The sequence below is a fragment of the Coptis chinensis genome, chromosome 4 (genome assembly GCF_015680905.1).
Source record: "Coptis chinensis isolate HL-2020 chromosome 4, ASM1568090v1, whole genome shotgun sequence".
In the NCBI taxonomy this organism is placed as follows: domain Eukaryota; kingdom Viridiplantae; phylum Streptophyta; class Magnoliopsida; order Ranunculales; family Ranunculaceae; genus Coptis; species Coptis chinensis.
Window position 1 is genome coordinate 67041660 of NC_141459.1, and position 14618 is coordinate 67056277.

The following is a 14618-nucleotide window of genomic DNA, read 5'->3' on the forward strand; positions in this document are numbered from 1 at the left end:
TAATAAGCTCTATTGATTCCTACTTTGTGAATGATGTAAGGCCCATCCCAGCTTGCTGCTAGTTTGCCAGCCCCTTTCTCATTAGTTGCTTGAGTAACCACTTTCAAGACCAAATCACCTTCTTAAAAATGTCTCTCTCTCACTTTCTTGTTGGAAAGCTTTTCTGAGCTGCCAATGGTATGTGTCGAGCCTTAATCTTGCTTGATCTCTTGTTTCCTCGAGATTGAGGACTTCTGCTGCCATTACATCATTATTTTGGCCAGTCGTTAAGACTTTTGTTCTAGATGTCGATACCACCATTTCTGATAAGGTTACTGCTTCCATGCCATAAGCTAATGTAAAAGGAGATTCACCCGTGGTAGTTCGAGGTGTCGTACTATAAGCCCATAGAACGTTGTTTAATTCCTCCACCCAGAGACCTTTCTTGTCTTCTAGCTTTTTCTTGATATTATCCATAATGGTTTTATTTGTTGCTTCTGCTTGCCCGTTACCCTGAGCATAATATGGCACAGATGTGAAGTGTTTCACCTTGTATGATTCCAAAATAGCTTTTACCTTTCCTCCCTCGAACTGTGGCCCGTTATCCGATATAATGGCATATGGCAACCCATATCGACATATTACTCTTTTGAAAAGAAAATTTATCACGTCTTACTCCTTTATGTGCTTTAAGGCTATGGCCTCTACCCACTTGGTGAAATAGTCTGTGACGGTGAGCATGAATTGCCTTTTTCCTCTTCCAGGTGCTAGAGGTCCGACAATGTCCATTCCCCATACTACAAAAGGCCATGGGTTTGATATACAGTGCAACTCTTCAGCTGGAACGTGTATAAACTTTCCATGTATTTGGCATTACATACATTTTTTAGCATAACGAAGACAATCCCTTCGCATTTGAGGCCAAAAATATCCTTGCCTTGTGATTTTATTTGCCAATGACTTTCCAGCTGAATGATTCCCATACTCTCTTTCGTGTAATTCTGCAATGATTAAATGTGCCTCTTCAGGTGATATACATTTTAGATGTGGACCTCCAGGATTCTTTCGTTATAGCTTATTATCAATCAATACATATCTTTGTGCTCCAGATTTGATTCTTCTTGCCTCATTTTTGTCTTCAGGCACTTTTCCCTCAAATAAGTATGATAAATATGCTTCCATCCATGACGCCCCTAGTGTATCGATTTGCATAACCTTTGGTTTGTCGACATCGATGCTTGGCCTTTTCTGGACACTGATGTGCAAAGTGCGACCCTTGGTGTTTTCTAGCATCGCTACCACATAAGCTAGGGCGTCTGCATGCCTGTTTTCATTTCTATTGAGGTGCTAAAGCCTTATTTTTCCGAAGTCTTTCAACTTAGTTTTTATAAAACTCGAAGTAATCCACCATGTTATCACATTTTGACAAATATCCTCCATTAATCTGACTGACCACGAGCATCGAGTCACTAAAAATTGATAATTCTTTCACCTTAAGAGATTTGGCCATCTCCATTTGAAAAAGCATGCAACACATGTCATTGTTTGTGTTACGTATCTTTTGCAAATCTCACTTAGCCTATTAAATATTGATTAGTATAGTAGCTAGCAATGTATCAATCCTACTCTAAATAACTAGTTGATGATAATAGAAATTCCTAATCTAAATTACTCTAATGGATACAAGTAAAAGATGTAACTAAGTAATAATGACTATATGGTTGATTTGGTTTGAGATTTAAACTATGCATAAAATAAACTAAATTAAATATATGAATATGAATCAAGAGAGAGAATATCTTGGGAGAGATGAATCCACCAAAATCTTAGAATTAGTCTAATAGATCTACCTATCATGCTTAATATAAATCACCAATAGAAACTTACCATACCTACAAACCTTATGCTCATAACCATGATGATAATATGTGGCTTTCAACATGCTTTCTATCTTTCTATCAAATACTTCTTCAATCTCCAATGATATCTTCTATCTAACCAAATTGTGCTTTAAGTGGCATTCAATATACAACTCTAGGTGCCATGGAAAATCCACATGTGGAATTAACCATACAACTAATTGAGGTGCCATAAAGAATCTAATCATCACACTATAATACTAAAAACTAGAAGAAAAGAATCTAGGGTTTGTGGTATTTGGCTCTACACAATCATGAATTACACCTAAGACCTCCTAACCTCCACAAGAGCATTAGATCAATGGATGAATAAGAAGAAAATCAATGAGGGATTTAAACTAAAACATGATAGAAGAAGAACTGAACTAAAACATAAGAAAAAGGCTTCATCTCCCCTCCTAAGAGAAGGAGATTAGCTCCTCATACTATGCTATGAACACAATATGAAAAGGAATAATCTTTATAGATGGTAATGGTGAAAAAGGTCTGAACTTTCTTCTCTCTTAATTCTAGATCTAAGATGCAAACACTAAATTTCCTAGATGATGTAAACTGAGGTTTTTGTGCCTTATATATTGGCTTACATGCTCGTCTGGATAGAGATCCGAATCCTATGTTTATTTGGTGTCAAACCCTCTGGAATCTTTCTAGAAGAAATCCTGGAAAAGTTATATTCGGTTGGGCCAAAGTTACACGTGGCCCACTTTGCCCTGTAGGTTATTTCCCAAGCTGCAGCTTATGACAGCTTTCAGTTTCCTAATTCTTGTGAAACTCTGACTTCTTTTCCATGTTGATCTCATCTTCCTATGAAGTCGAATTTAAGGCTTTGAGATCAGATTGAAGACTCTTCTAACTCAATTATTATCCTCTTTTAGAGTCCCATTAGGTTTGCCACTTATGGAGACAAATATGACATTTTTGCCCTAGGCCTTTAGTTGTAATTCCCAATGACTCCTTTTTGACTTGTTTGACTTCTTTTCCCTCCATATTTCACATTTAGGTTCTTTGACCTGCAAAAACTCAAATTGCATCATATTAGAATATTTAAATATAAAATAGAGACTAACATACACATAATTGGGGTTATAAATCATTACTTTTGAGCACTTATCACCAGTATGGCAATTAAAGCTTCATACTCAGCCTCGTTGTTTGATGCATGGAAGCCTAACGTTACTTCTGTTTTGAGCCTTTGATTTTTGGGTGTAACTAATACAACCCCGATGCCAAATCCCTTACTCCCAGATGATCCATCTACAAACAATCTCCAACCATTTGTCCCAGCCCATGGATCGTCTGAATCGATAATATCCTCACGCTCTTGCAGCGTTGAGAACTCCTCCTTTTCCATGCCCCAACTAGCATCCTCACATGGAAAATCTGCCAAGAAATCAGCCAGTATCTGACTTTTCTCCAATACTCGATTTCGGTATTTGACACCAAATTCGTTTATTAGTATTGACCATTTTGACATTCTTCCTGATTTGGCTGTTTTCGCCAGAGTTTGCTTTAATGGGAGGTTCGTCATAATTATCATAGAATGTGACTGAAAATATGGCTTCAGCCTCTCAGATGAGAATAAAAGTGCCAAAGCATATTTCTCCAGTGTTGAATACCGTGTTTCCGGCTTGAGCATAGTTTTGCTTTGAAAATACACTGGCCTTTCAACCCCTTTTTCTACTTTCACCAAAACTGAACTTATAGCAAATTCTGACACAGCCAAATAGAGAAGCAAACTTTCCCCTTCATCTGGCTTGGTAAACGTCAGCATTTCTTGTAGATACTTCTTTAATTCAGAAAATACTTCTTCACATTCTTCATTCCAGCAAAATTTAGTATTCTTTTTAAGCAACTTAAAAAGTGGCTTACATCGATCTGAAGTTCTGGATATGAATCTGTTGAGCGCCGCTATTCTTCTCGTCAGTCTTTGTATCTGCTTTCTAGTCGTCAGTGATGGCATTTGCTGAAGCTCTCGTATCTGATCAGGATTAGCATCAATGCCTCTCTTTGTAACATTGTACCCCAAAAATTTGCCAAAGCTAACCCCGAAGGTACATTTTTCTGGGTTAAGCTTCATATTAAACTATCATAATATTCCGAATACAGTGTCGAGGTCCTTCATATGATCTTCAGCTTTCATAAACTTTATGACCATATCGTCGATATAGACCTCGACAATTCACTTGATGAGCTTTTTAAATATCTTTTCTACTAGCCTTTGATAAGTGGCTCAAGCATTTTTCAATCCAAACGGCATTCTGATGAAACAGTATATACCTCAATTAACGACGAACGCTATTTTTAGTTGGTCTATAATAACCAATAGAATATGAAAATCCCCCGAATATCCATCGCAAAAATTGATCAACTCGAAACTAGCTGTTTGATCCACCAACTCACCGATTCTTGGCATAGGATAATGATCTTTAGAACACTTCTTATTCACATCTGTAAAGTTGACACATAATCTGCTTTGGTTTTCCATGTTCTTTCAAGCATCTTTTTAACCACCGGAAAAGGGAGCCTTTGGTCAACAAAGAATCCAACTAACCTATCTGTCCACAATTCAATACTCTCTTCCAGTATATCATTTGGTACATTCACCACATCTACCGATGTGTCACTTTCAATCCATTCCAAGCTACCATCATCACTATCCGTAACATGGTTCCTAAACAAGGAGCTCCAAGTCATTGGAGTAACGGTACTCTCCCCCACATGAGTGGAGCGAATCGCCATCATAAACTGAAGAAGATTGATTACACTAAAGAACTTTCACTGTAGGCAGTGAAGGATTTTACCTTTAGTGGATCAAAAGGAGCAAAGCTTTGCTTACACTAACGAACTCCCACTGTGAACAGTGGAGGATTTTACTTATAGTGGAACAAACGGAGCGAATCTTTGCTTTCTCTAAAGAACTCCCACTGTGAACAGTGGAGGATTTTACCCAAAGAAGAAAGAAAAGATGCAGGATTAGGATAAGAAAACTATTCTATTTGGATATTTTCGTATATTAGGTAAGAAGAAAGGCACTAGATCAGGAAACACATTAAGTTATCTTACTCCCATTCTCCCCTAAGATTGTCCCCATATACTTTCTAGTATTAATATTTAAAGCTTTCTAGTATTAATATTAAAGCTTTTACAAGAGGTATTTTTCTAGTTCTCTTAAAATTTAATGCCATCAACTCCTATTAAAATGGGAATTCCTCTCCTATTGGAGAAAAAATTAATAAATCTAGCACTTCTAACTAAAACGGAAATCTTTATCCTATTAAAAAAGGAAATCACACTTCTAAATTAAAATGGTACCCCTCTCAAAATAAAAAAATAGGTTTTCAAAACTTAATTAAAACAATTTGTTGAGAAATTAAAATGGGTTTTTAAGACTTAATTATTAAAACAATTTGTTAGAAATTTAAAACGGGTTAGCGACAAAAACATGAATCATGATTTGTTAGAAAATTTATATATGTATAGTTATGATTGTTGAGATATTTTTTAAAAGAACTGGTGCATATGCACGTGTCTACTTTCTAGTTAATATTTGTAAAAGGGATTTCCCGTCAATAACTAAATGACATGTGGGTGGAAAATTACCTAGAGCTATAGATACCCAGAATGAGACGAGGACCATCGGATTAGTTCTGGAATAAGTAATATAATCTCGTGTTTATCACAAGTGTTTCATAAACATGTGCTAGTCAGGTGACAAGTCGCCTCTGAATATAACAGTTCTCTAAGTTGTTAGGAACTGATATGGACAATTCCTGAACAAAAGGAAACTGAAGAGGGCGGCCCTTGGTGATAAGGAAGGAATCAGAACGACATATCTTTAGGAGTTACCTTTTTAGCCTAATCTTCCCATATTCGATGGGATATTATAACCTAAAAGGAAGCTTACTTCTGATAAGATATGGTTTAGATTCAGACTTCCAAGAAGAGAGGATTCCTAATAGGAAAGTATAGTCCAAAGATGGAAGGGAACTCACAAGCGGTGAGGTTAACCCTAACCCTAGGATTCCCAAATCTCCTCCTATATAAGCAGTAGGAATTCGCTCTTAGGAACTATGTGAATAGGGTTTGATTCTTCTAAACAGACAAGGAGATACATAGGCAGCCATATAGCAGTTCAACCCTGATCATTAAATCATCTCATCCTTTCTCCATCATCATCCCAAAAGTTTTTCATCACAAGGCACAGAGGAGGATCGGAGGATACTCAAAATTGAAAATCCCCTACATCTTTTGGCGCCATTTGTGGGGACGCGAAGAAGGTAACATTCGGTTGGTCGACCAAGTTAATTTAAAAGGCTCTTAACGTTGTGATGGCAGGAACTAAGAAAACAAAAGGTGGCGCTACCACTCACAACATCACTGTCAGAGAAGAGGAACACAAGCTACCTAATGAAGGAGAGAATATCGAGCATTACGATGTGAATATTCCCCTTCAAGGGAAGGTAACTAGCACCGATGGACTAGTTGCCCCGGGTGTAGGCACTGAAAATGACACTCAAGGAGAACATCAGAATGGTGAGAATGCTACTCTTACCAATCTAGTATCTACTCAGGCAAGCCAGGCAGTATAGACTCTGGAACAGCAAAGACGAAACCTTGAGCGAGAAGTACAGCTGTTGAGGCAGTTGTATCAATCTGACACAGGGAAGGAACCGCACATCAATCTCGATGGTGACGGCCTTTCAAAGGACGGTAGAGTTAGGAACCCAAGAAGAAGGGATCCAGTTTGGCGTGAGCCATCAGAATCAGAGTACAGTAGTTCGGATGAACAATCAGACTCAGCTGAAAAGTCAGAGTCAACTGATCAGGAGCGCAACGTCAACCCTCAACACCAAAAAAGAACTCATAACAAAAGAGTTTCTAGCAAAGAAAGCGAATGGGAAACTGAGAAAAACAACCTTATCCATCAGATGCATAGGATGACAGGTAAAGGAAGAAAAATGCAAGACTCCCTTATTCAATCTGCTCTAATGGGGGTAAGCCAATCTCCATTCTTATCACGAGTGATGAGAAAGCCCTATCCCCGCGGTTACAGACAACCAAAGTTCAGTATCTTCAGTGGCAAGTCAGATCTTGTGGATCATGTGTTCAGGTATAGAGCCACCATGGGACAGTACGAAAGGTATGACCACGTCATGTGTTAAGAGTTCAAAGCTTCCCTATCTGGATCCACACTCCAGCAGTACGATAGATTGCTAGAGCGGTAGATCATGTCCTCAGAAGAGTTGTTTAGAACCTTCATTGATAGATACTCGTGCAACAACCACGAATTGAAACAGATCGATACCTTATTCAACATTGAGATCCTATATGTAGCGTTTTATGGAAATTTCAATACAAATAGAGTCCTGTGATGAACAGACTGCTATAATAGCTTTTAAACAAGGGTTGGATGAAAACAACTCCTTATTCAGGTCCCTCTCTAAAAAACCACTCCGTAATTTGGAGGAACTCCTAGACAGAGTTGAAGCTCATGCTGGGTAGGAGTAGGATGTTTTGAACAGGCTTCAGGAAGCAAAGAAGACCAATCGAACAACCCCCTCAGTCCCACGAGAGGGGCAGGGAAACTTTTTGCTTCTAAAACATAAGAAAGACCACCATCAGGGTCTCCAAAGGTCAGATTCACCATCAAAAGGGCGAATGCCAAGAGGGCAATACCATAATTTACCCAACAATGAAGATGGAAAACCACAGAAGAAACCATGGGTGAAAGGAGTTGAAGAAACTCTTTCCTTGATGGACATAATCTTTGCTCCACTAAACAAAATGTCGGACGAGATCTTGGACTCAATCAAGAACCAGAGCTACCTCAAATGGCCAGCTCCACTCAAGCTAGGTTCCTTGGGTACCAGAGATCAACGAATTTACTGCAAGTTCCACAAGAGTAAAGGCTACAACACCAGAGCCTGTAGGACCCTGAAAAATGAACTCCAGGATCTAATTGAGAGGGGGTACTTGAAACAATTTGTAGCACATGAACAGGCGAATGCAATGCAACCCGAGGAGATTAGCATATCCATTCAAGATCCCCCAAGAACTGGACCACTCAATGGTCATGTTCAGATCAACATGATCTCAGGAAAGGCAAGCAAATGAAGTGGACAGGTCACAAAGAAAGGTGTGAGATACCAAATGCGCATCGCAAAGCGAATGAGAATCATGAACAGTGTATTGATTCCAGATTCTCATTAGGTCAACACGTTGCCCCACAAAGATCCACCTATCTTATTCACTGAAGCCGACTGTCTCAGCATCCAGAGCCCACATGAAGAAGCATTGGTTTTCACACTCCCTTTTGGTGATTACGATTTGCATCGCATATTGGTTGATCCAGGAAGTTTGGCAGATGTGTTATACTATGACGCATTCAAGAAACTATAGATTCTTGACTCAGAGATGGTCACCACTCAATCAAACCTGTATGGGTTCAGCGGAGACAAAACCCTAACAGTTGGAGAGGTCCAGCTACCCGTAGTTACCGGTCCAGTAACCCTCATCATAAATGTTATTGTGGTAAAAGCTAATACACCTTATCACATGATCCTGGGCAGGACCTGGCTCTATAGACTCCACGCTGTCCCCAACAACTATCACTAATGTATAAAATTCCCACATAACGGAAAAATTGAGACAATCAGAGGAGATCAGGTGGCTGCCAAAACATGTTATGCCCTTGAGACAAAATAGTCCCTACTCCCTTCCAAACTAATGGATGTGGGGAAACCTATCAAATAGCAATTACAGTTGGATCCCCTATCCCAGACCTGGTCCCAAGAGAGAGGGAGGACCTCCCCTCACTGGAGCCCTTAAAGGAAGTGGAGATCATGGGAGGAATCACATCTAGAACCACTTTCATTGGCACCTTGTTGAGTTCTGAAGAGTGCCAGGCTCTAATACACTTCCTCCAAGAACACAAGGACATATTTGCATGGTCAATTGATTAAATGTCAAGAATTGACCCCCATGTGGCATGCCACCAGCTGAATGTCTGCAGTGATGCAATAATAACCGAGAAGAAGCCAAGAAAAATAGGTGCTGACAGATCTAAAGTAGTGAAAGCCAAGGTCGAAAAGCTGAAGGTAGCTAATTTTATCAGGGAAATCAACTTCCCCACATGGATTTCTAACATTGCCCCCATACGGAAGAAGAAAGGGTCATGGAGAATCTATATCGACTTTACAGACTTGAATCGTGTGTGTCCAAAAGACAGTTACCCTCTGCCATAAATTGACAAATTAGTGGACGCAACGGCTGGGCATGAATTGTTATCTTTCACAGATGGGTCATTCGGTTACAACCAGATCCCATTGTATGAAGAAGACCACATGCATATATACTAGTTTGACAACCAAGGATGGTATGTTCTGTTATCAGGTCATGCCATTCGGACTGAAAAATGCGGGCGCCACATACCAACATTTAGTGAACAAGATGTTCGAAGGACTGATAGGTGACATTGTGGAGGTGTATGTCGACGACCTCTTAATCAAGAGTCTAAGACGTGGAGACCATCTCTCCCATATGAAACAAGCATTTGATGTTCAACGAGAGTATCGTATGAAACTCAACCCAGCTAAATACGCTTTTGTTGTCTCATCAGGGAAGTTTTTAGGATATCTGGTTACTAAGCAAGGAATAGAGGCAAACCCAGATCAGATCCAAGCACTTATAGAAATTCCTTCGCCTAAAAACATGAAAGAGGTCCAGAAACTTACAGGCAGGTTGGCAGTTTTGAACAGGTTCATTTCTAAGAGTTTAGATAAGTGCAGGCTATTGCTCCAATTACTGCGAAAGAGCATCACGTTTGCTTGGGCGGAAGACTACCAAAAAGAATTCGACCAACTTAAGATCCACCTATGGTCAGCACCAATCATTTCCAAACCAGCAGATGGAGAGGTTTGGGTCTTTATCTCTCCTCCTCTGACCACGGTATCAGTTCTATATTTATACACATGGATGAAAAAAAGGTTGAAAAATCTATCTATTTCTTGAGTCGAACGCTTCTATTAGCAAAAACAAGGTATCCTAAACTCGAAAGAGTTGCGTTAGCTCTCGTTTTTGCGACAGAGAAATTATGACCATACTTCTAGTCTTATACTATCAGAGTGATCTCAGAATACCAGCTACGATCAATTCTGGAAAGACCAAATAAGTTAGGAAGGTTAGCTAAATGGTCAGTGCAATTGTCGGAGTATGATATAATCTACATCCCACGAATATCGAAGAAAGGTCAGGCTCTGGCAGAATTCTTGGGAGATTTCTCAATGATTTACACTGGTTACGATTCAACGCTCCCTAGTTCAAATTATAGTACCCTGCCGGAATCCCGAGTTGAGTGTCCAGACTCTTGGGAACCACGCTCCGGATGGCAACTATTTCTAGATAGATCTTCAAATGACAGAGGCGCAGGAATTGGAGCTATTTTAGTTACTCGTGACAACGTGCAACTGGAGAAATCCATTCGGCTAGGTTGGAATGCCTCTAACAACGAAGCAGAATATGAGGCGACCCTTGCAGGCCTCACAATGGCTCTTGACCTTGGCATAACACACTTAACAGTTTTTAGTGACTCCGAGCTATTTGTGTTTCAAGTTGATGGAGACTATGAGGCCAAAGATGAACAGATGGGAAAATACCTGGAACTAGTAAGGGGTCTTCAGAGTAAGTTTGAGAATATTCAATTTAATTAGCTACCACGCTCTAACAATTGACACGCAGATGCGCTGGCATATGTTGCCTCAATGTTGGGCAACAGTGAGTCTCGCTTCATACCTATAGAGTTCTAGGAACGACCAAGTATCCATGCATCCAATGATACAACAGTTTGTGTTATTCCAGGCACCATACCAAATTGGATGGATTAGTACATGTAGGTCTTAACTTCAGGACGGGGCATTTCCAGAAGATAAGAAGGTGATAAGGCGCTTGCTGGCAAAGGTGCCAAGATTCACCCTTATTGGGGATGATCTATATAAGAAGTCATTCTTGGGGCCTCACCTACGTTGCATCTCTCTCGACCTCGCTGAACATGTCATGCAAGAGGTACACGAAGGAGTTTGTGGCAACCACGCTAGGGGCAGAACTCTCGCTTTCAAGATTTTAAGGCAGGGATATTTTTGGTCGTACATACAAAAGGATGCCCAAGTTTTGGCCTGCAAATGTGATAAGTGTCAGCGACACGCTCCACTCATTCATGATCCCACAACAGAACTGCACCCATTGGCTAGCCCATTACCATTTGCACAGTAAGGAACTGACATTGTAGGACCCTTGCCACCCGCCCCTGGAAATGTTAGATTCCTACTAGTCGTGATAGACAACTTCACCAAGTGGATAGAAGTAGTTCCCCTCATCTTCATTCGAGAACAGGACATCCGAAAGTTCATTTGTAACAACATTGTATGCAAGTTTGGCATACCCAAGGTCATAGTCTCAGATAATAGGCAACCATTTGCTGGGGGATCAGTAGTCAAACTCTATGGAGAGTTACATATCACCCATCTTTTTTCCACCCCAAGGTATCCGCAAGGCAATGGCCAAGCTTAGGCCTCAAATAGAGTTATCCTGGATAACCTGAAGCGCAAGCTAGATGATGCAACTGGGTTGTGGGTCAAAGAATTACCTACGGTCCTGTGAGTGTACCGAACTACACCCAGGCGATCCACTGGTGAGTCTCCATTTTCACTAACCTACGGAACTGAGGCTGTCATACCTCTCGAACAAGTAGCTCCCACCCATAAGTCAAATGTGGTGCACACACTAGACAATAAGGAGTTGTTATGCAGAGAAATGGATCTCCTAGATGAAAAGTGGGAAGGTGACGCATTGCGTTCGGCTACCAACCAGCAAACTCTAAAAAGATCATACGACAAGAAAGTCCGAGATCGGGCATTTAAATCTGGAGACCTAGTCCTTCGTGAAATCCCGGAGCATAACGACAAACTTGACCCCAACTGGGAGGGACCCTACATCGTCGACAAGGTCGGGTGAACTGGATTTTACTATTTACACTCTATAGATGGATAAGTTCTTGTCAAACCATGGAACACAAAGCACCTCCGCAAGTATTATCTTTATTCCATGATTTATTATGATTAGTTATTTCCCTCCATTTATCAATAAAGTTCCTCGCTTTGCAATATATTCTTTTCCTTGCATAGTTCTTTATTTTATATCCACAATGGAGTTAGCCTTTAGGGAATTCAACAATCATTATCTATTCAAGTACATTGTATGCCAATTTGACTTGGAACCGGAGATACTGTGTTTGGGGGCACCGAACTGTATGCCAGTTCTCCTTCATTCCTAAAAAGCCTGAACTGTACACCGGTTCTTTAAGACTTTACAATCTCACCACTGAGATCATCCTCGATGGGTTAAGCTTTTAGGGAATATGACCACACTATATGTTCAGTAAATTGTATGCCAGTTTGACTTGGAACTAAAGATAGTGTTCTTAGGAACCTGAATTGTATGCCAGTTCTTTGCATTCCCATGACATCACTATCGAGGTTGCTGGGAAGATTTGGGTTGGATCTAGATCCTAGCACACAATCACTGGCCTGGAATTATGTCGGCATGATTGGGCTGAGAAAGATTCCCTTACTGTGGTTCTAGCGATAACCTATTAATTTTTTAAATAAACATGACCTTTCGTTATTGAACACAGTGGCGTGCTCAAGTTACCAAGTTACTCTCACATAAGACATTCGGCTCCTCTGAGATGTTGTTTCTCTTCTACGATTGTACTCCGTTACGGTTAAATATGAGTGGCTTCCATGATATCCTGATCAGATTCTGGTTATGCCTCTGTTTAACCTGTTTAGCCTATTAGGGCCACCTATTGTTGTTCCAAATGAACTTTGGGGGCATCAGGGGTAGAATATGCATAGTAGTTCATGTCATGATATGTTATATAACATAGAGTGTTTTAAATGCATGCGTAAATTAAAAGAGATGTAGAGCTCAATAAGTAAATAGTATGTGAGCAACATAGCTCAATAATACAAATCCATAGAAATATTGTTTCAAAATAAATGTTTTCTAATCATGAACTGAATAACTAAGTTTTTACTTAGCTTGTTGAGCAGGGGTAGAATCAAATTTCGGTTCAGTATCACTACTTGCAATTGCGCCAGCATCAAGAGATCCTAGGCCACTCTTAACTGGGACGGTTGAAGGTTGAATAGAACATTGACCTGAAATGGGCACAGGCAAAAAGGGAAGCTGCACAGCAAGCATGTCATCGTCGCTGTCCTCGTCAGAATATGAGGTAGCATTGGGCATGAGCTCATTCTGAATTGCTGAGATATTGGTAGACAGGTCAGGGAATAAGATGAAAGGATTAGTCACTCGCCCCTGATCATCCACCTGAGGAATGTATTGAGTAGCCTCAATAGCCTCAATAGCCTCAATAGCCTCATCAAACTTTACCTGTTTAGCCGTAGTAGAGGAGTCTTCAGAAACATTGAGAACTCTGAAGGCAAAGCGAACAGCATTGTTAGCAAACCTCCTCTTCACCTCTTTCACCACCTGGGAGTATAACTCAGAGGTCTTTGCCAAAAGATCATCAGCCTTCTTTATAGAACATAGACACTTCGTTATGAGATCCCTCTCATAACCTGCCATAGTTTCATTAACCTGAGTAATGGCCTAGCCAAGTGTCCTCATCTCGGCATTCCTACAGTCAAGCTCGCCTTGGACTTGGTCATTCTTTACTTGAAGAATGGTGAATTGGGAGCGCAGCTCCAAGAACTTCACTTTCCAAGAGGCAACATCGGCAGCTCCTTTTTGGGCCTTATCTAGAGAGTTTTGGAGGTTGGCAACCATCTCTCTCATGTTCCTGAAACCAGCATATGACTTCTTCTCTTTGGCCAAAAGATAGTCAACCTGGGTCTGCAGTTCCTCAGCAGCTTCCTTCGCCCAGTTTAGCTCACCAGTAGCCATGGCATCAATAGCTATACTGGCTGAGTTCGCAAAGATTGGCTCTTTCATGGCCAAGAAGTTATTCACTAACTGAAAATGAATATAGAGCGTATAAGCAACATAGTGAGATAAGTATGACATTGTACAGAGAAAGAAATCCTACCTTGGCAAGATAAACGGCAGATCTGTGGAATGACAGATCCAGACTACCAGTCGTACTGGCCTCAGCTTTATCAACTGGAAGTTGCACAACTTTTAGAACTCCAACCACAATGTCAACATCATTAATTGAGTGTTTATTCGTAACATGAAGCTCATCATGCCGGCCCGAATGCCTCATCTCTATGACCATCTCCCTTTCAGGAGAATCTGGGGATTGCGGTGAGAAGGGCATACCATCTCTCCTCCTCCTTCTATGTCCATCCCCAAATTGAGGAGGAGGGAGAGCAATAGTTATAGAGGTCGTTTCAATGACACCTTTCCCCTTTCGGTCATCGGGGAGGGAAAGGTTAATAGTCAATGGTACATGGTCACTAGCCTATTCAGAACCTGTGGGAGGGTCTGGAAGTATGGAACTGGTAGGGGTGCAACTACTTTCTCAAAATACTTACCATAACTGGGAATAGTCACAGGAACAGTCACAAGAACCTTGAAAGATGTTTCTTCATCCACAAATAGAGGGCAAAATTTAGTTCTCTTACTTAAAGGAGCAGCATCAAGAGCAAGATCAGAATCAGTTTTGATCTCTTCAAATTTGAATGGGTAGACGCGCATACT

The 14618-nt window shown here is 40.5% G+C and overlaps 1 protein-coding gene across 1 annotated transcript; it reads left to right on the plus strand.

Annotated features, from left to right (window-relative positions):
* The first annotated feature begins 9437 nt into the window (after positions 1 to 9437).
* Positions 9438 to 10606, plus strand: LOC147504482 (uncharacterized). Its single transcript, XM_086605237.1, has 2 exons — positions 9438 to 9637; positions 10021 to 10606. The coding sequence occupies exons 1-2, from the start codon at positions 9438 to 9440 to the stop codon at positions 10604 to 10606; spliced, it is 786 nt and encodes a 261-aa protein (XP_086461363.1).
* Positions 10607 to 14618: the final 4012 nt, after the last annotated feature.

What these genes read in the sequence shown, in the direction of transcription:
- LOC147504482 (XM_086605237.1), top strand. Translation starts at nt 9,438, where the DNA reads ATGAAACAAGCATTTGATGTTCAACGAGAGTATCGTATGAAACTCAAC. An exon ending in GTCCAGAAACTTACAGGCAG is followed by an intron (nt 9,638 to 10,020) that starts GTTGGCAGTTTT and finishes TTATACTATCAG; the next exon opens with AGTGATCTCAGAATACCAGC.